Source organism: Camelus bactrianus, chromosome 16 (assembly GCF_048773025.1).
Source record: "Camelus bactrianus isolate YW-2024 breed Bactrian camel chromosome 16, ASM4877302v1, whole genome shotgun sequence".
NCBI lineage: Eukaryota > Metazoa > Chordata > Mammalia > Artiodactyla > Camelidae > Camelus > Camelus bactrianus.
In genome coordinates, this window is record NC_133554.1 from 6,003,071 (window position 1) to 6,027,681 (window position 24,611).

Consider the following 24,611-nt stretch of genomic DNA (forward strand, 5'->3'; position numbering starts at 1 on the left):
CCCTGTGGATGGTGCGGTCATCTGGGACAGTTTTTTCCTGCTGCTGCCGAGGTCCCTCAGCCAGAGCCCTGGGGCCTCTCTCCAGATATCTGTCAGGCCTGGCCTGCCCCATTCCTGCCCCACGCTCCCAGGAGCTTTGTGTTTGGGGCTGATCAGAGCTGGCTAACACCAAGACATAGGCTGGGCGGAATCCTTCAGGCGTCTGCATTGTCCCTGATGGAGCCCCTGGTGGAGGTCGGATGGGCAGGCACAGTGCTTATGGGGAGAAGGGACTCCAGCCTCTGGGGCCTGTGAGTGTGCCAGGCCAGTGAGTTCAGGCCAAGGGGCCGTCCACTGGGACCCAGCATCCCAAGTGGGGTTGTGACCACAGGCAGCATCTCCCTGTGATTTCAGAGCCTCTTCCTGCAGCCCCCTGTGCTACTTGATGCCACACTGGCCTCTCTTCTCTGTAACTGGGATTCCCATCGAGAGGCAGATGGGCCTCTCAGGGGCAGCTGCACCATGCCCTTTGCTCTGGGCACGTTTCCATTAGCTACCTGAGGACTCGATTGCTTACTAGAGCTCTGGAGGCTCGGGAAGGAGGAGTGGGGACCAGTAGCTTCTCTGCTAAATATTAAGTGTCTGTTTCTCCCCACGGCTGGTGGTGTCTTGCAGTTGGCAGCGCACAGGGATGGACGAATGAGTGCGTGGATGGAAGAAAGAGTCTGTGCGTGAATCGGGAGCCCCTGCTATTGCCAGGAAATAAAATGGCAGAGTCCTCACATTGGCTGCTGGGTTTCCTTTCCCCTCCTCCCATCCTTTGCAAGAGAGCAGATTTACACTTTTATTTATTTACTTTTCAATAAGTTCACATCTTGAGGGGTACAGTGTTGCACAGACCCAGTGGCCTGAGCTAGAAGATTGCTTTGCAGTCTGACCCAAATGCTACTGTTTCCAAGGCATGAGTTACCTCCCCTCCCCTTCCTCTGGTTTTGTTCCATTTGCCACCAGGAGTCACTGTATTGTTCACTGCTTTGTATACATAGGCACATCTCTTGCCCGAATAGAATTCAGTTTCATCTCAGGCATGAACACCTTTTATTTTAAGAAGAGCTGTGGGTTCCCTCTGGTTCCAGAGACTCTGCTTATAACCAGAGCAATGGCCTCAGACCATAGCCTTCCAGACATATTTGCCGACTTGGAAGTCCAGCTCCCAGCAGACTTCTGCCAGCTCCGAGATTTTGGAAGGAGCTGCTGGGTCTTCTTTTGAAGTAAGATTGGTGGCATCAACCACCGAAGGGGTGGAGGCCACAGTACCCAGTGGATAGTTCTCTGAGGACCTTTCCCGCTGTTCGGAGACTGGTGCTGTCTGTTTATCCCTGGAGAGAGGAGGTACGTCGGGTGGGAATCCACATCGTGCCGTCACGATGTCCATCCTCCTGTCGGCCCATCTGTCCGGGCGTCCGTCAAGTGAGGTGCTTTGTTTGAAAAGGGGAGCCAACCACAGATGTGGACCTTAGGAGATGAGATCAATGTCAAGGTTAAGATCTGTGCCTTGAGGTTTTGACAAAGTGCTTATTCCCTGGAAGGAGCTGGATGGAATGTTTGGGGGTGGGGCTCTGAGGTCAGGTTCTCAGACAAGTCTGAGACACACTTATGTGCAGGAGGTTCGAGGCGGGATGTGCTCTCGGGAGCACCTGAAGGGACTGTATTACCACCCGACTCCTAGAGCCATAAGATCCTTACACCTAAATGATGAGTCTTAAGGTTTTAAGACCACTGATCAAAGCTGGAGGGCAAGAGTATGGGGCCTAAAAGACCAGTCAGCCCAGCTCCTTTATTTTAGATGAAGAGTCGGAGGACCAGAGAGGTAGCGTGCTTGCCCAGGGCTGCACAGCAGATGAGAGGCAGAACCGAGGCAAAAATCCAGTTCTCTAGAATCCTCTCTGGGCAACGGAGGAGGGAGAAGTGTCCAGTCAGATGCAGCAGCTGTAACTTAAACAAAATGCAGAATTGTAGACCAGGAAGAGGATCACTCGTGTGGCAGAGGACCCGTGTCTCTGTGCAAACCCCCGCCAGGGCTCCTTTCCTCTGGACTCGGGGGTTTCAGGTGACAATGGGCGTCTGGGGAGTGATGCCCAGTCAGCAGTTGGGATTCTGGGACGAGAGACCAAAGTGGAGGTGTGTGAGTTAGCAGCCTTGGGCGTAGCTGGAAGGCTACCTCCTCTGGTCCCAGCTGCATGGAGCAGGGTCCCCAGCAAAGAAGCTCTGTCATCACGGGAGGCAGGAAGGGAGATGGATTTGGGAGCAGAAGGCAGATTTCTGTTTCCCGAGGTTCAGGAGGAAGGTGGCAGCGATGCCTCTGTTTTTCCCAGCTAGTGCTGCTCTGTGACACTCCAAGCTTCTTCCCTGTGAAATTCTCAAAGCGGTTGTTTTCTTTCTTTGACCAGAGACCACCTGGGAGCGTCCCAGCAGTTCTCCTGGGATTCCAGCCAGCCCTGGCCCTCACCGGAGCTCTCTGCCTCCAACAGGTACTGTCCATGCGCTACGTCGGGGCATCCGGGAGGGACCGCACACACACCTTCATTGGAGAGGCCAAGACTCTGGATCCTGGGTCTGAAACCTGGCTAGGGATATGGTGGGCCAAACCTGGGGAAGGCTTTAGAAAGGACTCGGAGGCTCCATAGTCTATTTCCCCGTGGGCTGGTGTCTCCCTGGCAGTGCCGGCAGCAGCTCTGGTCCCTCTCACTCCCTCTCAGGTGCTCAGGGAGAGGGGATGGTGAGGTGAGGTGAGGCATCAGAGCACTCCCCTGTCTGCCAGTGTGGAGACCCGAACCAGGGGCAGACTTGCTACAAACATGGTTCCCCAAGGCATCAAGGAGTAGAAGCTAAAGGAGGCAGATGTTTCCAGGGAAATTTTCACACTGTTTGGAAAGGAAATAGATTCCTTGTGAAGGATATGAGTTCTCCGTCTGCATAGGTAATCAAGTGGAGGTCATCAAGGTAGACATTACTATAATAGGTGGGAGGTTTATTATTTACTCTTAGGAAGTACCTTGTTCTGAGATCCCAGGAGACAGACTGCAAGACGCAGCAGTGGGGAGAACAGCTTCTGACTTCTTGTGGTTTAGGCTTTGTTTTAAATGTCACCTCCTCCAAGAAGCCTCCCCGGCCGGCTTACTTTAGCGTCCACACCCATCACTCTGGATCCCCGCCTCCTGCTGTTTCCTTGCCCTTAGAGCACTCCTCCTGTTGTCTGTCACTCACCCACTCCAGACTGTAAGCTCCCTGAGGTGGAGACTTCATTTCTCCTTTTCTTTCGTAAACTCCTCAGTCCCCAGACAGAGCCTGGCCTCAGTGTTGAGTGAATTCACAAATGTCTCCATAATCATGTGGTGTGTGAAGCCCATTTGTTGGTTTTTGACTTCAGGCATCAATCTGAGGCCAGGCCTGGTGATGGTGATCGTGGTGGTGGTTGCAGCCTGGAATGTAAACATCAGTAGCTGTGACATCGTGGTTGCAGCTAGACAGGGGAGGGGAGGCAGGCGGTAGGGGAGGCACGTGGTAGGGGGTCAGGGGAGGGCAGAAGCAGCAGCCACACCCTCACCTCACTCCAGGGGAGGGGAGATGAGAGCCTCATAACCTTCTTGGAACACAAATAATTTACTTCAGGCATCCCAGGTAACCGAATGAAAAGCTGAAAGTCCTAAGAGGACTCTTAAACCCTGGGCCGGGGGAAAGGAAGTGCAGTGGGAGCGGGCCAGGGCCCCACCTGTCCTCGTGGAGAGACTAGGTGTTCTCCACCACTGATACACTCAGAAATCACAGTGTGAGCAAAGCGCATTACTCAGGGATGTGAAGACTGTCGGCAGGAGAACTCAGAACCGAAGTGGTGGCAGAACACACATCTGGAGAATCAGCTGAGGCCTGGGAGAGGGGATGTGTGGCTGTTTCCCATGGAAAGTTCTTCTAGGCTCTTGAAGTGTTTTTATATTTGTGATCGTGTGTCTGTCTGTATGTGTAATCACATATATATATATATTTCTTTTTAACTGTAATTGGCTAGGGGGATTAGGTGATTGAGTGAGTGAGCGTCCTGGGGACTGAACCCAGGACCTTGTACCTGCTAGGCACGCGCTCTACTGCTGAGCTCTACCCTCCCCACCCCACCTTTTTTTTTTTTTTTTTTAAAGAAAGGAACCCCGTGTGGGGCAAGGCCGTGGGGCACTTCCTCCTGATTTCACGATGCAGTGAGTGCTGCAGCCTCAGACCAAGTGGCCAGAAGTGGGGCCATCGGCCTTCCTGGCTGTCACGTGACAGTAGGCGTTTCCAGGCACACTGCCTTGTCTTTTGTTGCTGTTCTTGTGTTTTGCTTTTTTTTTTTTTAAACAATAGAAATGCCTAGTGTGGATAATGTGAGGTGGGGCCCTCTATCCTGGCTGGCCACCCGCACACTAGAAAGAAAATCCAGGCCACCCGCACACTAGAAAGAAAATCCAGCTGTCTTTTTCGGCTGCAGTGGTCTGGGGAGCAGGACCAGGCTGTGACACAGGCCACGGGGGGAGGTGTGGGTGAGAGAGGACAGGTGAGGACTGCCAGGCTGTGCAGCCTGCTAGCGTGGAACTCGTCAGGGAACTTTCCCATTGAGTCGGTGGGGTCACCTCTCCAAAGCCCGCTGGCCCTGGTGCTGTCCCCGGCAGCATCCTGTCCCCTCTTTGCTGTTTGTGGGGCCATCCCCCAAAGAAGGGTTGGGAGATGCTGGCTCAGGCCCCCTGGCCCAGAGGCCTCGGCATGACAGATTCGTGCCTTCACGACCAGCCCAAGAGCTGTGTCCACCAGCACTGTGCTGGGTGCTGGGGCTCCGAGGGGCCAAGAAAGGTGGGAGACGTGGAAAGGGTCTGGTCCAGTGATGAGACCTGCCGAGGTGGCCAAGGCATTAGACAGTGTGTGGACCCCGACTGTCCCTCCCCTGCCCCACCCGCCCCAGGCACCTGATTCCCGTGGGATCCCAGATCTGCCAGGTCCTCTGCCAGAAAGGGCTCTGTGGTCAAATATGGTTGGAAATCCTGACTCCTCTCTGCCCCTTTGGAGACTGCACATCTGCTCAGAGAAGGCCTGAAGCGAAGACATCGTGTAACTCGGTGCTTCCGTCCTCGTGTGTGTGTTTGCATCCTGTGTTCATTGGTGTTAAGCTTCTCTGGCTCGAGTGCAGTGGTCCTCAACTCAGGGGTGATTTTTGCCTACCAGGGGGCATTTGGCCATGTCCGGGGACATTTTTGGCTGTCACTCTCGGGGGAGATGCTACAGGCCTCTAGTGGGTAGAGGCCAAGGATGCTACTAGACACCCTACGGTGCTCAGGACAGCACGGCCCCACCGCGAAGGGTCATCCAGTCCCGTGTGTCAGCAGGGCCCGGGCTAGAAGCTCTTTTCTCGAGGGACTCAGCATCCTCTCAGCAGTGCTCGGGGTCAGACGACGGACCGCAGCCCATGGCAGTGAGAAGCAGCAACAAGGCCTGCAGGACCCCAGCTCACTGATCCTCAGACCCACGTACTGTTCCCCAGGCTTGGTACCTTGGAAGTCAACGGTGAAGCCTAGTCTAGCTGCAAGCATCCTTTCTCTTGCTCAGTAGTACCTAAGGGCACCTCTGACAATCGGTGACACCTTGGATTTCTGAGATTGCAACTCGTTAGACTGGGGCCTCGGGGCACGTCCCTTCTCACCAGGCCTCACTTTGCCCATTGGTAAGCCGAGGGCCGGGAGGAAGACCGTGGCTGGGGTGGGGCCTGACGGGCTCCCTGAGCCGGCGGAAGGCGCCATGGGGATTTCACTCTGAGCGTGACGGTTGGGACTCGGGTAAAAGTGAAACGCAGCAGAGGTGTCCGTCTTCCTAAGAAGCTGACTCCGTGAAGCAGCCAGGCAGCTCTTGGCTCGCCGTGGTGGGGTCGGGGGTCGTTACCTGCAAGGTGGGTGGGGGAGTGCGGAAGGAAAACTTAACTGCGTTTATTGACCACAAGCATCCCGTGTAGCCGTTCGTGAAGATCATGGAAACACAGGTCAGGAAGAAGGAGGGCGGGAACCACAAATGAACCAGCCAAGCTCAGGCAGCTCCCCTTTAAGGAGGCCTCGGGTGGAGGCGGCTGCGGGGCTCAGTTTTACTTTTGAGTCGAGCTTCTGGAGAGGGTTGGAAGGACCACCCCTGCACAGGGCTGGTTCTCCCTTCCTAGTACAGGTTTGTCTGATGCCTGAAGCATAGCCAGCCAGGTTGTCCGCTGGGGAGGGAGACCTGGAAACACACCCAGTGCCCCCCACACATCGGATCCTGCCCTTTGAATGTGGCGGGGTGCTTGGAGTCAGCACTGGGCCCCGGACTTTCCCTCCGTGGCTTCCTTTAATGTCACAGTGGGGGCTGTGTTTATTCAGGAGCTTTACAGGAGGCACTTAATGCCAGGCTTTTTGGGCGAGGTCCACATAAGTAAAGTTGAAATCCAAACAGCACACCCAAAGCTCTAGTCAGTAACGACTGCTTGTGTTAAAAATCTCCTTCAGGCTGGTTTACTATGAAGTCGTGATTCAGAGAGAGAGAAGCAGTAACAGGCAGATGGAAAGAAAAAATGTGAGTGAAAAATGAGGGAGTTTCGGGGTAGAATGGATGACCACGTAGACCAGTGCTGTCCCCTAGAACCTTCTGCACCAACGGAAGTGTCCTGTATCTGCATAGTCCCGTATGGCAACCGCTGGCCACATGTGGCTCTCGGGTACCTGACATGATGTGTCATGCATGTGTGAGGGGCTGAATATTCAACTTCATTGAACATACTGTAGTGATTTTTAAACTGGGGAGTCATTTTAAGTTTACAGAAAAATGGCAACAACTGTGCAGAGAGTTCTTATATATACCCTTTACACAATTTCCCCTCGCGGGAGCGTCTTACGTCACCGGGGTACATTTGTCAAAACTAAGACATCGGTGTTGTACAGTATTATTAACTAAGCTAGATTTCATTCGATGTCACCAGCTTTTCCAAGATTGTCCTTCTGTTCTAGGATCCAATCCTGGATTCCGCGCTGCAGTTAGAGTTTACTGAAGTTGACATAGCCGCCTGTGGCTAGTGGCCGCCCCATCTGACTGGGCAGGGCCGGTGTGGGCAGTGAATCCCTTTCTGAGCTTTTGGGCCTGGATGTGTGTTGAGCTTGAATCTGTTTCCTTTCAGGATGGAGGAAATCTCTCTCTTACTGACTTACCCTGGGACGGGGGATGTCAGGAACCCTGGGTTCAGATGCTGGCTTTGCCTGGCCAGGAGCTTGACCCCCGCTCAGGGATTATGCTTGGATAAACAGCCTGCCACCAGCAGCCCCAGGAGAGCCGGGTCCCAGGGGAGTGAGCCAGTCCTCTTGTCCATCCGGGAAGGCCTGCCTTCGGGCCTGGAGTGTGTGCGGACAGACAGCTGTGCTTCCCCCAGGAAAAGGGCTCCAAGACCCAGGGCCCCACCCACACCACACTTTCTCCTCCAGATCAGGAAGCCCTGGGCGGCTGTCCCCTCCCACACGGGAGCAAACGGGGACCCCTCCTCACTGCAGAATTAGCAAAACCTCCTGGCCTAGAGCAGTTTCTGTGGCCCCAACTGGACCTCACCATGGCCCCCCTGGGAAGGCACAGGGGCCTCATGTTCCTTTAGAAGCCGGCTTCCTGTTGGCTGAGGCCCCAAAGGCCTGTTTAACCTTTGACACCCTGGAGAATAGCTGCAGCTTTCCAACCCCACACACCCACGGACACATGTGTTGTGGGTTCTCTTTGGGGGAATACAGTTTACATCTCAGACAACCAGGGAGGCAGTGGGGACAGGGTGGCCAGATAGAAATTTCAAAACCAGAAGAATTTCCAGACCAGAAGGCTATAAATGTGAAAACCAGTCCCCTGAACAGACCCGGGCAGGTGCAGCGCTCAGCCGGCGAGGTGGATGTGATGCTGGAAGGGCAGCCCTCCGTGGCCTCCTGGGCCTGGTGGGGCAGCGAGGCAGGGTGCTGCCTGCTGCGCAGTCAGAGATGCTGAGTTGCGGATCTGGCTCTGGTGCTTGCTTTCGTAGCCTGACTTCAAAACCTGCCTTCTGACAGCCCTCCACTGCATTTCCCAAAGTGGGTTCTGCAGCACCCCAGCTTTCCTGCACCCAAACGGTCCGTGTAAGTGCAGGACTACCTCGCTGCTGCGTCGTTTGAGATTCACAGAGCACATCAGCGTGTTTTAAAAGGCTTGCTGTAAACAAACAACGTCAAATCTGAATACTGGGGGCATTTGGACCACAAGACCCTGCCCTGTACGTTCACCACGGAACACATCCAGTGAACATCCCGCAGACTTGGTGCGTGCATCGAACGCCTGGGGAGAGATTTCCTTTCTTCCGCCTTTGATGTCATAGTTGGGAGGGAAGAAGGATTTCAAAAACAAGGGCCCTCGGGCTGCCAGGTTTCTTCTGGTTGAGGAAGGAAATCACCTGTTTGTTCCAGAGAGAAGGGAGGTGAGGCCATCCCCACAGGAGGCAGGAGGAAGGTGTCAGGCCGATTTCCTGTTCGGAAGTGTTAAGTCTTGTCTTCGGGTTTCTTTAGGGCATAGAAGCTGGACAGTGGGACTCGGAGGACGGGTGTTTTATGTGGTGGATTGGAGTTGGGGATGGTACCAGACTGCAGGGAGGTGGAGTTCTGGGCAGCGGGTGACGCTGGCAATTCTGTGTGGCTTTGACTCTCGTGGGGACAGCTCTTTCTTTGCGTCTTATTTTCCGTTTTTATCCACTTCCCTCCCCCGCAAAGAGCCCCCCCTCCTTCCTACACAGGATCCAGCCCGCCTCTCACCATCCGTCTCCCAAGCTCTCTCTTTCACTGCCCATAAAGAGAAATAAAATGTGTATGTTTTTGTATTTGAAGTTACAAAAGTCACTAGATAGGGCTTTCTGTTCCCTTTTCTTATCTTAAAAACAGCTGAATTTGGCATTTTACATTTTTTTTTCTTGTATCCCCAACTGAATTATGTTCCTTTGGTTATGAGTAATCCTTGATCAATTTTATTTTATTTTTTTCCCCTTGGAGGCTGGGTCACTGCACAGAAGTTCATGTGCCCAATGCACAGTGAGGCCAGACAAACCACAACGTCGGAGTTCAGAGCAGAGGAAGATTGATTGCAGGGCCAAGCAAGGAGGACGGGTGGCTTGTGCTCAAAAACCCTGAACTCCCTGGTGGTTTTCGGGGAGAGGTTTTTATAGGTCAAATTTGGAGTGAGGGCTGCAGAGCGTGTGACTGTCTCCTAATTGGCTGGCGGTGAGGTAACAGGCGGTGCTCCAGGAATCCTGGTCCAGCCTGAAGCTGCTGTCCTCCACCTGGATGAGGGCCTTAGTTCCTGCAGAAGGACTTACTCGTATTGTTACGTGTGTCCCTGGAGGAGGAACCAGGACCCTGCCAAGCCTGCACTGTTGTTTCTTGGCGGTTCCTCCCTTGTTTCTGCATTCTCTCCTTTCCTTGATTAGCAACTGTTAGAATCTGCCCTTTGGAACTCGTCGGGTGGGGGGGGGGTCAAGGAGGCTGAATGAAGCCTATGTGCTACAAACAAGAAACGGGGGGCATGGAAACGATGTGTACTGGGGCGGACCCCATAGGGTACTGCTCGGTTTCATCTGGAGGCCTCGAAAGCACCCACTTCTGGCCTCGTTTGTTTTGGGGTCTCACCCTTGGCACTGGGGGCCCAGAGGCATGGGATTGCCAGTCAGGAGCGTTGTGGGTGAGATGTAACTGTTCAGATCCCCACTGATGACTTTTTTTGAAGATGTCAGGACTGTTTGAGTGAAATGCAGCAAGACAGGGTGTCAGAGCAGAGCTGCTGTGTGGGGAGAGATGGTTGAATGGAAAATTATTTTTTCTTCCTCAGTAATTGTTTTGACATGAGCAGTAATTAGCCAACAGCTGACAGACCAGAACTGAAGTGAGAACAAGAGGATGGATTAGAGGCAAATGCCGTGGCGTTAGACGGTTCCTGGCTGCCCTAAGCGTGGGGGCCGCAAGCCTGGGGGAGGCTGGAAGCTGGGGATACAGAACGGTGTGTTGAGGGTGCACTTTTGAGGCGCTGTGAAGGGGCACAGCTGGGGTCAGAAGGGCAGCCTCTGCCCTCAGGAAGGTGGTTTACAAGGACCCGGCGCCATCAGAGGTAGTGACTGGTTCCAAACTAAGGCTTGCTGAGGTAAGAACTATGTGTTTCATTTTTGTGATCAACTGAACTTGATTCTGTTTTGTTGGTGGTGGTAGATTTTAGAGTCTGGCTTTGTGTAATAAACTGGGAAACTCACCAGGTGTTTCTATAGTGGTGCGATCTGAGCCTGGGTATTTCTTTATTGAGAGTTTGAATGACTTTGCCCATAAAACCACCTGGGTCCAGTGCCTTTTGGAAGGAGGTTATTTTTCAAAGTTTTTACTCATTTTGGTAAAAGGTGTCCTCTGAACCCCTTTTGATCCTGTGAGCCTTACGGAAGTCTTAATAGCATAGTTATAAATCATATGCTCTTGTATTAAATTTTTTTTCTACTATATTTGTCATGTTTATGTTTTCTAATTCTCAATTCTGAGCACTTGGGTTTTCTCTTACTCTCAAATTAGGCTGCTCTGCCTTTTTTATTGTTGTGATTCTCCACCCCTCTACCACCCCCATCCCGACTGCCCTGACACACACTGAACCAGCTAGGGTTGCTAATGTTATCCTGTCTCCTAACTCATTAACTTCTGTGGTCATATTTATATTCTTTTCTCATGCTTCCCTTTGATTTATTTTACTGGCTTTTAAAATTTGTTTCTAAATTCTTAAATTCTTAGTCCATTTATTTTTATTCTCTTGGCTTTGGTAATGAAATAATTAAGGCCATAGATTTTTCTCTAAATATAATTCAGGCCCTATCCCATTTGTTTTGATATGTTCTTCCTCCTTGTTTTCCAAATATTATGTAATTATAGTTTTAAACTCCTCTGTGACCTGAGATTGTTTCAGAGGGTATTTCCCTAAATTTCTGAACGTTTGGGAGTCCGAGGGAGAGGAACCTTGCGTATTTGTTCTTTCATTATTAGTATCTATTTTAATTGCTTTCTGGTCAAAGAATGTGGCTTGTGTTATTTATGCCTTCTGCAATTTATTGATATTTTATTTGTGGCTTGAATATGCCCAACTCTTTTTTTTTTTTTAATGTTCCATGGCTTCTTGGCAAAAGATATTGTCTGTGTTTATAGGATATGACATTTAATACATCAAGTTCAATCAGCCAGCCTTTTAAATTAAGTTACCGAGATAGTCCACATCCTGACTTTTTGCCCACTAATCAGCCCAAGGCTGAGAGCAATATATTAAGGTTTCCTACTGTTGTTTTTAGATCCTCCAGCATTTGTGTTCTGTCCATGCCAGCCCTGTGCTCCTGGGTTAATAAAAATTCCTCGAATGTTATGCCTTCCTTTGGGTTTTATTTAGCACCAGTCTAGTGCCTGCCTGACGTAGCTCATGCCTACATGAGTAGATTCTCTTTGACGACCTCAACATTCTCCGATGCCCTTGGAATCCTGGCCCCTACCCACCCCTCCTTTACCTAGAGGACTGCTGGCAACTATCAAGAGTTGGCTGGCCTCCTGAGGGCCCTGAGCGTGGCTGGCCACGCGGGGTTCATTTGCTGTCTCTTGTGGCTTCCCTAAGCCACTGCCCTGGGAGGCCAGCTCTGTGGCCAGTTTGCTGTCGCCCTGGAGTGTCTCTGCCCACTCTCCTTCTGGAGCTTGGAACCAACAGGCAGATCAGGGAGAAATGCAGCCACCCGCGGGAATCTGCTGAGTGCATCTCTGCTTCCGAGTGGTCCTGGATTTTCTGGCTGTAGTTGGTGGAGAATGGAAGGCTCCTCCAGCATGAAAAAGGCTGTTTGTGGGGTGGCCTTTACACCCCATTGCTCGACCCCAGCCTTGCAAATGGGCAGGTGGTAGTGACTTCAACCCCTCCTGCTCCCCTTCCTCCCTCACTGCAGAGTGCTCTCAGCTGGATGTCGGCTGGTGAATTTTTCTCCAGGCTGACCTTCAGTGTCTGTGTTGTAGCAAGTCCGCCAAGCCCGGGGCCTGAGGAAGGCATGCTTTCCCGGTCTCCAGAGATCATGCAGGCTTGAGGTTCAAGGCCACCAGATTCAGGAACAGAAGCAATGACCTTCCCTCTCTCCATCCCTCCCATCTCTTGTCGTGGGATACTCTGTAATTTACAGACCCCTTTTGCAAGTATTGTCTTGTTTGATTTTCATATCAACAAAGTAGGTTTAGAGACGAGGTGGGATTGTCCCCATTTTACAGATTCAGAAACTGAGGCTCATGTAACTACACCTGTGAGAGGGCAGGACCGCCTCTGAGAGCTGAGGATGCATGGGCTGCAGTGTGTACCTGTGGTGTCAGGAGCAGGCAGCAATGACAGGGAATTTGAATTGGCCACAATGGGAGTGTTGATGCCACAGAAATTGGCAAATGCTGCGGACCAGGCTCCCCATCCCCCCTTGGAGAGCAGGTGTATCAGCTCACGTTAGGAGTATGAATGAGTGTCATAGGGGTAGAATTTTAGGGCCTTGAATTTTTTTTTTTTTTTTGGTAAACTTTCAGGAGAACCGTGACTCAAGAAGGATGTCATGTGATCCTCTGACTATTAATTGGTAAAGCCAAATTTCATGGAAACCAGTGAAGCCAGTCCTCTTTTCACTGTACTCACATTTCACTAAGGGTGAGAAGGTCCTTAGGGAGAAGTTCCTCAGTGGGATTTGCAGGAAGGTGGCCCAGGACCATCTGAACCTGTAGAGAAAGATAGGACCCTCGATCAGCACCAGTGACCACAGTTGACGCGGCATTGTCTGTGGTGGCTGTTTGACTCCGACGATTTCAGCTTTTTCTACACATCTTCCTTTTCCTCTCTGGTCCAAAAGGAAACTTGGTCCCCCAAGAGTTCGGTAGTTGCGTGCTGGGGGTTAGAGAGAGGCTCTCAACCCATTTCCAGCTCCAGACACTGGGGAGATCCTGAGAGGTGGTCCTAGCCGTGCACGACCCTTCAGAACCAGGCGATGAGGTGGGAGAAGGTCAGCGGTGCCCGCCTGTGGCCAGCACGGCGTCTGAGCGGTGTTTCTGTCCCCGCAGTGAATGGATACCACACGTCAGGGACCCCAGCGCACCCTCCCGAGACTGCCCACATGAGTGTCCGAAAGTCCACCGGTGATTCCCAGGTAAGGGGTCCTGTTTCGGGAGGTAGGGGGAGCCATTTAGGCAGAGCCAGGGAGGTGTCTTTAGGACGGGGATGCTGTGGGGATCCAGGTGGCTACAGCCCTGTTCTGCCCCAAGTAGAAAGTGGCTGGTGTCCAGGTCGTTCCAGCGTCCCTTCGGGGAGAGCAGACCGCTGTGGTCTGCTGGTTTTCTCTAGAAGCTGAGGGTGGTTTGGATGGGGTGATGGTGATGGAATTACAGCTGTTCCATCCTGCTGTCTGGATTTTGCAGCACTCTGAAGAATGTGGACGAGGCCAGGCCATTTTCCTTTCTACCCACCCTTTTCCCACCCCCAGACTTCACCCAGAATGGAATTGAGTAAAACATTTGATCACATTTAACAGTCTAGCAGAGGGGCAGCAATGGGATGGAAGGCGGTGGGAGTATGTTTTCAGATTCCCAGGCTCCTTTCTCACGTGTCATCTCAGCTGACACTTGTGCAAGCGCATGAGGCAAGTGTCAGCTCGATGGCTGTGTTGCAGGTGAGGTCGCGGAGTCTCAGATCGGTTCAGTGACTCACGCAGGTAGATACGATTACCAAGCGGTCAGACTAGACTTGATGCCAAGTCCCATGTTTCTTCCAGTGGCATTCAGCCGTGTCTGAGGACCTGAGGACTGGTCTTCTGTGGTCCAGCCACGAGTTACCCAGATGTTCCTAACGAAGCCTCCACACCAGCCCTTTCCAGGAGTTAAAATGCCAGGCTCCCAGGGTGGTGGTGGTGATGGTGGTGGTGGTGGTGACAGTAGCTGGTTGTTGTCAACACCGGTGGGTACTACGTGCCATCACTGAGAGGAAGACCCTGTGGTCTGTGATGACGGTTGGCTCAAATGAGACACTTAGCTTTCATGCAGGCAAGAGTGTTAATTCTCAGAAACCTAACTATGTTGTTGTCTTAGGAGGCTGAACGTTGGGCTCAGGTCAGGTCAGTTGAAACTCTGGAAGAGAATTGGGACCTCTTACATACAAGGCTCCTTATACGCTGATGGGCTTACGAACCACCGGGTCTCTTATTAGACTGCAGGTTCTGACTCGGGGGTCTAAGGAGGAGGCCTCACGAGCCCCCAGGGGATGCTGGTGTTGCTGGTGGGGGGACCGTGCCTGACCGCCGAGGATCCAGGCAGTCAAGCGTGTCCCCTTCGCCCCCTCTCACAGCACCCCCCACAGCAACTTTGCGTGTTGCCTGCAGGGCCCCCAGGTAGCCTTCTCATCGCAGCCTCTGTCGGTCTGTTTGAAATGAAGGGTATCTGCCGTGTACCTGCGGCGGGTTTCCCTAGGACGCCAGCCGAAGTCGTGCTGTGGTTTACCGGCAGCTCAACAGGCTGGTCTCCCCTGGGCACCATCAGGAAGGATGTTGGAAACTGCCCCTGCTCCCCACCATCATTCTGCCTGCCTTCCCCCCCGGAACACGGCTCCCCCGACCCTGAAAGACTACCAAGTTGTCACCTAACGTTTAAAACCCAGCCTTCTCAGAAGCCAGTCTGACAGTGTGTGCCATGCCTTTGACCCAGGAATTTCCCTTCCAGCATGTTCTTGGGGTACATTCAGGGATTCTGATCTGTGTGTGAGGCTGTCCACTCAAGCTTTATTTTCAGTCTTGCAACACTGGACACAACCTAATTGTCCAACAACAGGGGACGGGTCAAACGGATTATGGCACTGACACCCACCCAGCCAGAGATACCAGGCAGCTGTGAAAAACGCCTTCTTTGGAAGAAAATTGAATGATTCAGGAGAATGCTGAGGCCGTAATATGGAGTGGGAAAGTCAGAACAGAGCTGCATGTCCAGTCCGTCTCACTTGGGAGGAGGCAGTCTACCCATATGTGGAGACAAGTGGCTAGAAGACAGATAAGCCAGAACGTTGGTGGTGGTCTGTCTGCGTCTCAGACTGCGGTTCTCAGTTAGGGGGCGTCTGGCAGCGTTGGGGGACTCTGTGGTTGTCACAGCTGGGGAGGGGGTGCTGCTGGCACCCGGGCAGTGGGGGCCAGGGATGTTAGCAAGCACCCCACAAGTCGCAGGATGGCCCCACAATGAAGAAGTACCTAGCTTGGAAAAATGCTTGGGGCAGAGGTTGAGACATCTTAGTCTGAGGTGATTTTTTTAAAATACGCTTTTTAGTATTTTTAAAATTTACAAGTTTACTTTTCCAGAAGGCACATACAGTGAGCATTCTAAAGCAAGGAGTTAGAGGCGAGGTGCTGGTCCTGGGCACGCAGGGAAGGGCAGCTCTGGAGAACCAGGCCTGGGTGCTGCTTCAGGACGGGCGGGCTCCAGCGTATTCTGTATAGACGATAAGGTCAAGAGGGTGCGGCACCGTCCAAGTGACCAAAATAAACAGTGCAGGACGCGGAGAGAGCAAAGCCGCGTTCGTTCACTGCTTCCCAGAACTGTAAGGTACGGTGTTATTCTTTTATGCTGTCAAAGGGTCTGTGAACTGCGGAGCTGCCTAACCACAGAGGCGCCAGAGGCCAACCATAGAGACAGGTTAAGCAGGGTTGGCGTTTACGGAGCGCGCTGGCAAATGGTCCCCGGAGTATATACGGCACACTTGAGTGTGCGTGGTATTTACTCCCGCTGCCCCAGGCTGCCGGCTGTAACTAATGGCAGTTACCACCTGATAGTATTTAAAGAATGAGTGAAAGAATGAATGAGTGAATGAATGAACACATGGCCATTGGAGATGCAGGGTCGGGGGTGGGTTAAGCATCTTTCTTTTTCTGTTACCAGCTAGCTGCCCCTCCTTGAGCAAACTAATCAGGAAAATTAGAATTTTGGGCAGGTGGGGGTCGTGTCTAATCTTCATGGAAACCAGGAGTGTGTCTATGCCATCATGGGTGGGGTCTGATGGCTGGGTGCCCAGCAGCCCTGGGGTCGCCTGCCCTTCCCCTCCTTCCCCAGCTCTGGGAGACCTGACAGCTGGGCACAGGTGGTGGTGGTGATCTAGTGCCACCCAGTGGAGCTTTGCAAGTCTGCAGCCCTGGGGCGGGTTGCAGCCCTGCCTGGGTATTGGATATGTGGGGCGGCCCACCTGTTTGGAGGTTGGGGGAATCAGAGGCTGACAGTCTTGCTGGCCTCTGCGGAGACACATTCTAGGCCGTCCCTTGCCTGCCTGTGGCTAGGGTGGTGGGGGCCCTCTTTGATCCCTGCACATGTAAAGGGTGGACAAGGAACCTTCCCATCAGAGCCCAGGCCCTTTTGTGACCCACCTTTCAACTGTTACAGCTTCCATGAGCTGCCCCCCCCCCCAGGAAGGCTGTCTTTAGACACAAGAGAGAGGAAAGGGAACAGGACTAAGAGCTTGAAAACTTAAGGGACTTATTGGAGAAGGGAGCTCTAGATGGAGAAGGAGGTGAGATTCTGAGAGCTCATTTGCTTCATGGGGCTCCCCCTTCCCTCCTTAGTAAATATCACATGTTCTATAGAGCATCTCTGTCTTTGCTGGGCACCAAGTCATAGACAGTATAGCCCCTGTCTTGATGGAGGGTAATAGCTGGTCCTGGAGAAAGACTGGAGATAAAGGATTATTTCATTTTGTCAGTGACAGGGCTGGAGGAAGTGTGTGCTCTGAGGACCTGACCAGGTGGTGATGGAAATGTCGGGGATGGACTCTTTAAGAAAAGCTAAGACTGGAAAGATGAGCAAAGGTTTAACTTGGTTAAGAGGTGGTGGTAGGGGAACAGCATTCCAAGTGGAGAGAACAGCATATATGGATGCCTGGAGGCAGGACAGAGAACAGTGATTTCACAGAACCCAGAGAGGCCGAGTAGGGCTGTGGTTTACTCTATTAGCTGGTGTAGGGAGGATGGAAGAGGTGACTGGAGGAGTCCTCAAGGCCTGCTGGGAGCCATTGAGGGGTTTCACGCTGGATCCCACCTGCTGAGAATGTGGGGCCCAGATTATTCACAGAGAAAGGAGACAGGGCTGAGAAGTCATGTGGACCAAGGGCTCACTGGATCGGCCGGGAGTGACCCACTGCAAGTCCACCTGGCACTGCCTTGTGTGTCCCCACTGTCTGTCAGTCCTCACAGTGACAGCAAAGCAGCCCAGGCAAGGCTAGGAAACCAGGCTGGGGAGGGAGCTCAAAAAAAAGACGAGGAGAAAAACTTCTAGAATCAGGAACGGGAAATTTAAAAAACTAACTTTGGTCATGGATATCTGCAAACATATATGAAAGCAGAAGGAATATTATAATAAAGTGCTACGGACCAGTCATGGAACTTCAGCAAATATTCTGCCGGTCTCGTTTCACTTATACTCCCGTCTCCTCTCCCTCCCCTCTCCTCTCTCTCCCCTCCCCCACCCCCTCACTGGATTCCTTTAAAGCAAATTCATCACGTATTGTTTTAACTGTAAATATTTCAGAACATATCCCTGAGGATGAAGACATAACCACAATACCATTAGCACACTTTACGAAAACATGAACTCAATAGATCATCTAATACGTACGTGTATAAGCCGTGTTTATGCTCCCCAGTTGTCCCCAGAATATCTTTCATAGCTGCTCTTCTCCGCAGCCCAGGCTCCAGTTTTACACGTGGATGCATCAGTTGCTCTCTCTCGCTCTCTTTAGTTTCTCTTTTAAGAACAGCTTTGTGGAGATGTAATTCACATAGCGTACAGTTCACCCGTTTAAAATTGTACAGCGCAGAGGTTTTTAGTCTAGTCTCAGAGTTGTGCATCCAGCATCAAAATCAATTTCAGAACGTTTCCATCACCCCCAGAAGAGTCCCCCTAAGCCTTAGGCGACCACAGATGCGCTTTCTGTGTCCACGTTCGCCTATTCTGGACGTTTCACGCATGTGGGATCATGTCATACGTGGTCTTTGTGTGTGTCTGGTTACCATTTCATCCAGATTCTCGCTTTGTTTAGTCTCTTTTCATCTAGACTCTATTTCCTGCGCATTTGTTCTTTTGTCTTTCCTCACGCTGACTCTTTTAGGGGAGAGTGCGGGTCAGTTGTCTGGTAGAATGACCTACGTTCTTGACTTGGCTGTTCCCTTTTGCTTGGGCTCAGGTTCAGCAGCTCTGGGGGCCTGTGGAATACTTTTCCCTGCAGCCGTCAGGAGACACAGTCCTGGGTTATCAGTGCTTTGTGCATGCGGGGACCCCCAGAGTTCTCCCTGGCACGGGCACGTTTTCCCTTCCGGATGTATTGGCAGCCTCTGGGGTGGCAGGGCGAGGCCGCGTACACATTCTGCTCCGGAGCGACCTTCTCACTCAGAGCTCCGAGCATCCCTGACGCCGCGACCTGAGTCTCTTGACGCTGGGGTTCACAAACGTGGCTTTTGAAGCCCTTATGCATACTTTAATTGGCATTCTGTAAGGAAACACGGCCCTCTCTCCCCCTCCATCTTTTGGACTTAATATTTGGTCATTATTCATACTCATGCTCAGATGGTCCCAAATTTGGCTTGTGGGAGCCCCCTTGAGCTGCCTTCTGTGGCGTCATTCTTTGAACACTGTCTTACCTCCAAGCCCAGTAGGTGTTCCAGGTCCGCCTGGCATTGGGAATTAGCCGTTTCTCCAAGGAGCCTGTAAGGTCCCTTTTAGCTGGACGGTCAGAGATATCAGTCCTCATTCGTCTACTTGCCAGCCAGGGGAGGCCTGGATGGGGCTGAGGGGCTGAGGGCACCGTAAGCAGGGACTCCTCAAAGCTCCCCGCTTTGCCTGACAAGCAGTTGGGTTCCTGAGGCTCATCCTGCCGGGTGCGCCAGGCTGTGCTGGCCCCGGGACGGGGCTGCCGGTACCCTGAGGCTTGCTGGGGGAGCCCCTTTGCGCTTTTTTCTGGGCCTTTCTCTGTAAAGTCCCAACAGCCACTCCCTTCCATTTCACTAGAGACAGAATAAGGCCACGAGTCCCAGAACACCCACGCGAGTGATGCCACCACAGTGCCTGCTCCCAGCTCGACATGGGACTCGGGACAGGAGTGGGCACCCCATGTCTGCTCAGGGACCCTATTGAGTCCTTAATGTAATAACGCTGATTGTGGGACAACAAAGACCCAGAACTGAACTCCCCTTTGTGACCAATGTGGCGTGTTCACCTGGCAGTCCTTAATGTTTCATGCCAGGAGCACCCTAGGTCCGGGGCAAGATGCTGAGGACCTGTGGGGTTGGCAGTACTTGGGATGGTGATTTTCTTGCTGGCAAAGGGAAGACATCAAAAACCAACCCAAAGTCTGAATGGAAGCCAGAACGCAGCCTCCCTGCTCCTGGGGTTGGGAGGGGGCCCAGCACGGAGGTGGCCCAGCACCCCTGCCCACAGTGCTCGTGGTATAGGGCGTGGTATGTTGGACCTGGGGAATTCGGAATAAGATGTCATGTTCTGAATCCTCAGTGCCAGGAGGTGGTCTGCGATCTGCCTTAACTCTGTGCTCCCGGGTGGATTCTGTGGGTTCAGGCAGCACGCGGCGCACGGAATCGCTTACCAGCAGAGGGCAGCTGAGGGGTTAACTCCCCCAGCCACAGCGGGGAGAAGAGGAGGCAGACCTGGTTTGGAGCAGTTTCCTCCGAGCCTGTGCTGGAGGCTTCCTCCAATTTGCCTTCAAGCTGGGGCGCGAGAGACTCCTGCCTGCCTTCTCCCAGAATATGGTGACTTAGGGGGTTAACGGAGCATCCCCGAACTTCCCTGGCAAGGGGCTTTTAACCAGTCCCTCCACCTTCAGGGAAACTGAATGAAAGAGAGGATGTCCAATATGGAGAGCAGCTTTGACGATGTTTCTTGCCTCTCTCCCCAGAACCTGGGATCTTCGTCACCAGGCAAAAAGCAGAGCAAGGAAAACACCATCACGGTAAGCGGCTCCCGCGGAGCGCGCGCAGGTTGGGTGGCAGGATGGGGCTGTGGACCACGGCTGGGCTGTTGCTATGGCAATGCAGACCGCGGAGTGGAAGCGATGCCCAGCCTGTAATCTGGGAAGTTCCAAAGCTTGGATGTAGCGGAAGTTTGCCCCCTGCCTCCCCCACCACCCTCAACCGGCCCTTTGATTTCCCATTTCACTTTTTCTCTCTGGGCAAACAGGTGGAAGGATGGAGGTTGGAATCATGCAGAAGCCATTTTTGCGGGGCTGGCAGGGGAAGGTACGCATGCAGGAGTGGGTTGGAGGGGGTGGACTGTGCTCTGAGCAAGTGATGTGACATGTAAATTACAGCCACGGCAGGGTGGCTTTTGTGCGGGGTAACTTCTGGAAGACGTCAAAGTTAACAGCAAGAGAATGCGCCCTAAGAATAGAGTTCCTGGGAGTTCCTGACGGGAAGCAGGCAGCCTCTGCCTGGGGTGGCCAGACTGCCTCCCAGGGCCCTTCCATAGCCCGCCAGGCCCCCATCTCTGGCCCCAGGTCAGCCCCGTGCTCCTGAGGGAAAGTGAGCACTGGACGTCAGTGCCCCTCCAGGTAGAGAAATGACTTGTCCAGCTGCTCAAACAGCCAAGAACTTGGAGATGTGAGATGTGTGGTTCTAGGTTTGCGGTTTTGACCCAAGTCTGCAGAGCTGGGGACGGGGAGTCGCTGGCTCAGTCTCCGTCACACACTTCTGGCCATGCTGCTGACCCCCAGGGAGATGGAACTAAGAGTAGGTCCCCTGCCTGGGCTCCTGCAGGCATAAAGTCCTGCTAGGGAGGAAGAAGAGCGTTGGGCAAACAATGGCAATAATAATTGCTGCCATCGCGTGTGCATTTATGATGCGCCAGTGCAGGTGACAGGACCAAGGCAGTGTGGTGACTGTGAACCTGGACTCTGAAGCCAGTGCCAGTCACAGCACCTACCAGCTGGGCAGCAGCCCAGGGCAAGGTTCCCGGTCTCTCAGTGTCCACATCTGTACAATGGGGTGACGGTGAGCGTGCATGTCACAGGAATGGTGTATGGACTGAGTGAGTCTCAACGTGGAAAGCACTTAGCACTTAGCCTGGCACATGGTAAATGCTCAATTCGCGCTGGTCTCCTCATCACCCTGTTTACAGATGAGGGAACTGAGGCTCAGAGCAGTGCCTCACCCGCAGTCTCACAGCTGGAAAGCATAGGGGTTTGAGACCCACGCTCTCACCCACCAGCAGTGTCCCCGATGGAAGCTGCCCTCTGAGGGCAGGACCAGGTGGCTCATGCCGCGTGGACCTGGGCCAGGGACAGCTTCCTTGGTACTGGAGCTGATAATGGCCAGGCAGGGCGTGGACAGGTTCACACGGCAGACCTCCCGAGAGCACAGTCTCCATCATCACAAAAAGCCCCAGAGTGCTGGGGCAAAGCAGGAGTTCCCACAGGTTCCTGGAAAGAGGCAGAAAAAAGTACAAGAGAGGGAATATATTAGCATCGTAGAAGAAAAGTGAATCCGAGAGATTGAAAAGCAGTGTCTTATGCCTCCCAGAGTTGCTTAAAAGACCTTTGGGGGTGGTGCCCAGCTCACTGGGAGCGGCCCGAGTCATCTGCTCTGGTCTGCCTTCCAGCCAGAGCTTGGGGCTTTCTCATAGTGGGCCCGCGTCTCCTGGCAACACACCTGGTCCATCCCTTCCTCACCGCCTTCCTGCCTCCTTCCCGCTGCCCTAAATCAGTGCTTCTTACAAGGTAGCCTGCAAACTGGTTGGCATCTGACGCCTCTGGGATGCTTATTTAAGATGCAGTTTCCTCAGTAGAATCCTAGACCTACAGGTGGTCTCTCTGGGGCCAGGCTGGGAACTTTGCATTGTGACCAGCACTCCTAGAGGCTTTAAATAAACACTTGAGCCTCGGGGAATTTTTGCTGGGGAAACTGAGGGAGAGGCAAAGGGTGAGTGAGGAGCAGAGCCCTGGAGTCAAACCCGGGGCTGCCGGCTGCCAGCCCAGGTGGCCCCATTTATCTCCAGGGTGGAGACGGGCATCCTTGCTGGCCAGCCGGTGGGGCTGAAGACCTCTGAGCCGCTGCTCGGTCCCTTCCACGGAGCCCTTGCTCTCCCTATGCCGGCCCCTTGCCCAGAGTCCTGACCCTCCAGAGCGCATGGTTGCCCTAGGAGGAGACCCTGCAGGGGAGGAGGCCAGGGCCCAAGCTCCCCTCTCCCCGTGCATCTCCTTAGGCAGTCTGACCCATGGAGCAGAAACTTTGCAGGCCTGCATGGCGATGGGTGATGCAGCTAGATATCCGAGTCTGGCCAGCAGTGTAGTCAAGAAGCTCCCCAACTGACCTGGGCCAGGAACAAGTTTTGAAGAGGCAGACACGTGGGCTCCTTGACAGCGTTGGGGCCTCCCCCCGCGCAGGGCTGCTGTGAGTGGGCTTGATTGGGAGTGACGGGCACTCACGGCAGGTTCCAGCCCTCGGCACAAACGTGATGCATCAGAATCTGGAGGATTCCAGAAAGAATGGTAGACAGTAAGGCCACCCAGCCATGCTCCTGTCCTAGAAAGAGGAATCTGGGGACTCCCGTGGTTCTGCGCTTCCCGGTGTGGCCAGTCTGGGACCTCAGGACCTGAAGTGGGAACCAGAGGATGGGGTGTAAGTACTCAGGGCATTTCTGTTCTGCTTCCACGGATCGTAGCTCTGGCTTTTGCCTCTGCCACACCCTCCCAGGTTAGCTTCCTGCCAGGAGGACATATGCAAAGTGCTGGAAAGATCTAGCCTAGTGCGTGGCCCCAAGTAGCCATTCAACAAATGTTTGCATGGACTGTGATCAAGCAAGTGTTCCATTGCACAGCATCGTGGTTGAGTGCTTGAGCTCTGCAGTCAGCCCAGTCTGGGTGCAGATACTTCTGTGATCCTCAGTTAATAAAATGAGGCCAATGTGACCCAGCTCGTGGTGTTGCCAGGAAGATGAAGTGAGAATGCACCTAAAGCTCTTGGCAGGAATTCTCCCAGGAATCCCACAATGGGGCCGATGAGGTGCAGTTCTCGAGATGCCCACCAGGGGGTGCAGGGCTCTGGGAGGATTCAGGGAAACTGTGGTGGGGTTGCTGGGTGTGAGAAACCCCAAAACCAGAGTTGACAGGGGTGGGGACAGGCACCCGGGGAGGGAGGTGCACTGGCCAGTCCATCCAAGGACTGGTGTCCTCAGAGAGGGGGCAGAAGCCACAAGAGGGATGAGGCCTTACCCTCCCCTAACCCCTCTCCCGCACCCCCAATCTCTCTCCTCCAGTGGTTGTTACAGGGCCACTTGTGGGGACCCCCCTCAACACACACACAGCCCAACCTTCTAGACCCTGGCCAGGGCACTCTAGAAAACCTTTATACCCACTGCTGCGTACCTTCAACCTCCCGCTTCCATGATTCTTAATGCCCAGTGTAATGTCGTAGTTAATTTATCATTAAATTTGCTTGAAATTTTCATGGACCACGTTATTAAGCAAAATAAAGATGGGCTGTGACCATTGTTATTGTTGAAACAAGAATCGGAAATAAGGAACATGTGAAACTTTGGAATCCAGCTCTGGTTTCCAGAAGGAAACCCACCTCTGGACACACTTTGGGGTGTCAGCCCCAAAAAGAGGGTGTGGGGAGACCATTGTCTGAGCTGGGCATTGGGAGGCTGGCCCTCCCCTGAGCAGGTTCCTGCAGGCCAGTGACACCTTGGGTGGCTGCAGGTGTGGCATTGGGAGAAAACTCCCCACCCTGGTTGGGGTTGCAGGGGTCCCTCCCGCCTCCACCTTGACCTTGGTAAAACTCCATGCTCCCCATCTCCAGGGATCTCTGGGTCATTCCTGCCCCTGATGCTTCCTCCCGTGGCCTGCTTCCCTCCAGAGCGGGAATCTCCGCCCTCACGTCGGCTGGGTGTCAGTATCTGGGAGGCAGGGGCTCTTTGCTTGGCTGGGACTTCTCCTGTGTTCTCCCCTCAGGACCACAAGTGAGGCCTGTGCCCCTGAGAGCCAAGGGGCCTAGATTTACCTCCAGCTGCCCTGAGCCCCTGAACCAGAGACCATGGCTGGGGGCCTGTGGGCCCAACTCAGCCGACAGGGGTTGGTTTGGCTTGCACGGTGTTGATGACGATGATAAACCTTGAATTAATTGCCAGCATTTAAACACTGAGACACTTCCTATAAAAAGCCCGATTCTCAGCATCTGTCAAATTATCATGTCAGCTGACAACCCTGGACTCCTCATTCCGGCTTGACAGCAGTTGGTGGGAGCTGAAGGGGATCAGGCCCCTAGACAGACCTTCACAGGCTCCATCCCCCACCCCGTCCTTCCCAAAACGGAGGCTGGTCACCCCTCAACTCGAGCTGCAGCTTCCGTGACATCCAGCACCTCCTTGTTTGTGTGGCTGCCAGGCATCAGAGTCCGCAGCTTCTGTTCAAAACCTCGGGGATTTTCTGCGCTGTTCTTGCCTTGAACATCTGACGGCTCCCATGTTGGCAGGTGCTGGGGCTGCAATGGGTGTTAAAGACTGACA

At 53.3% G+C, this 24,611-nt stretch overlaps 1 protein-coding gene across 9 annotated transcripts in view; it reads left to right on the forward strand.

Annotated features, from left to right (window-relative positions):
- Positions 1-24,611, forward strand: part of GAS7 (growth arrest specific 7) — a 184,419-nt gene that overhangs the window by 136,531 nt on the left and 23,277 nt on the right. For 7 of the 9 annotated variants that reach the window (XM_074342186.1, XM_074342193.1, XM_074342188.1 and 4 more), the window contains exons 3-5: positions 2,430-2,510; positions 13,146-13,231; positions 20,008-20,061. In XM_074342186.1, the coding sequence (XP_074198287.1) occupies positions 2,430-2,510; positions 13,146-13,231; positions 20,008-20,061 (221 nt within the window). The remainder of the gene's footprint in view (positions 1-2,429; positions 2,511-13,145; positions 13,232-20,007; positions 20,062-24,611) is intronic. The other 2 variants (XM_074342187.1, XM_074342195.1) reach the window with 1 other exon arrangement.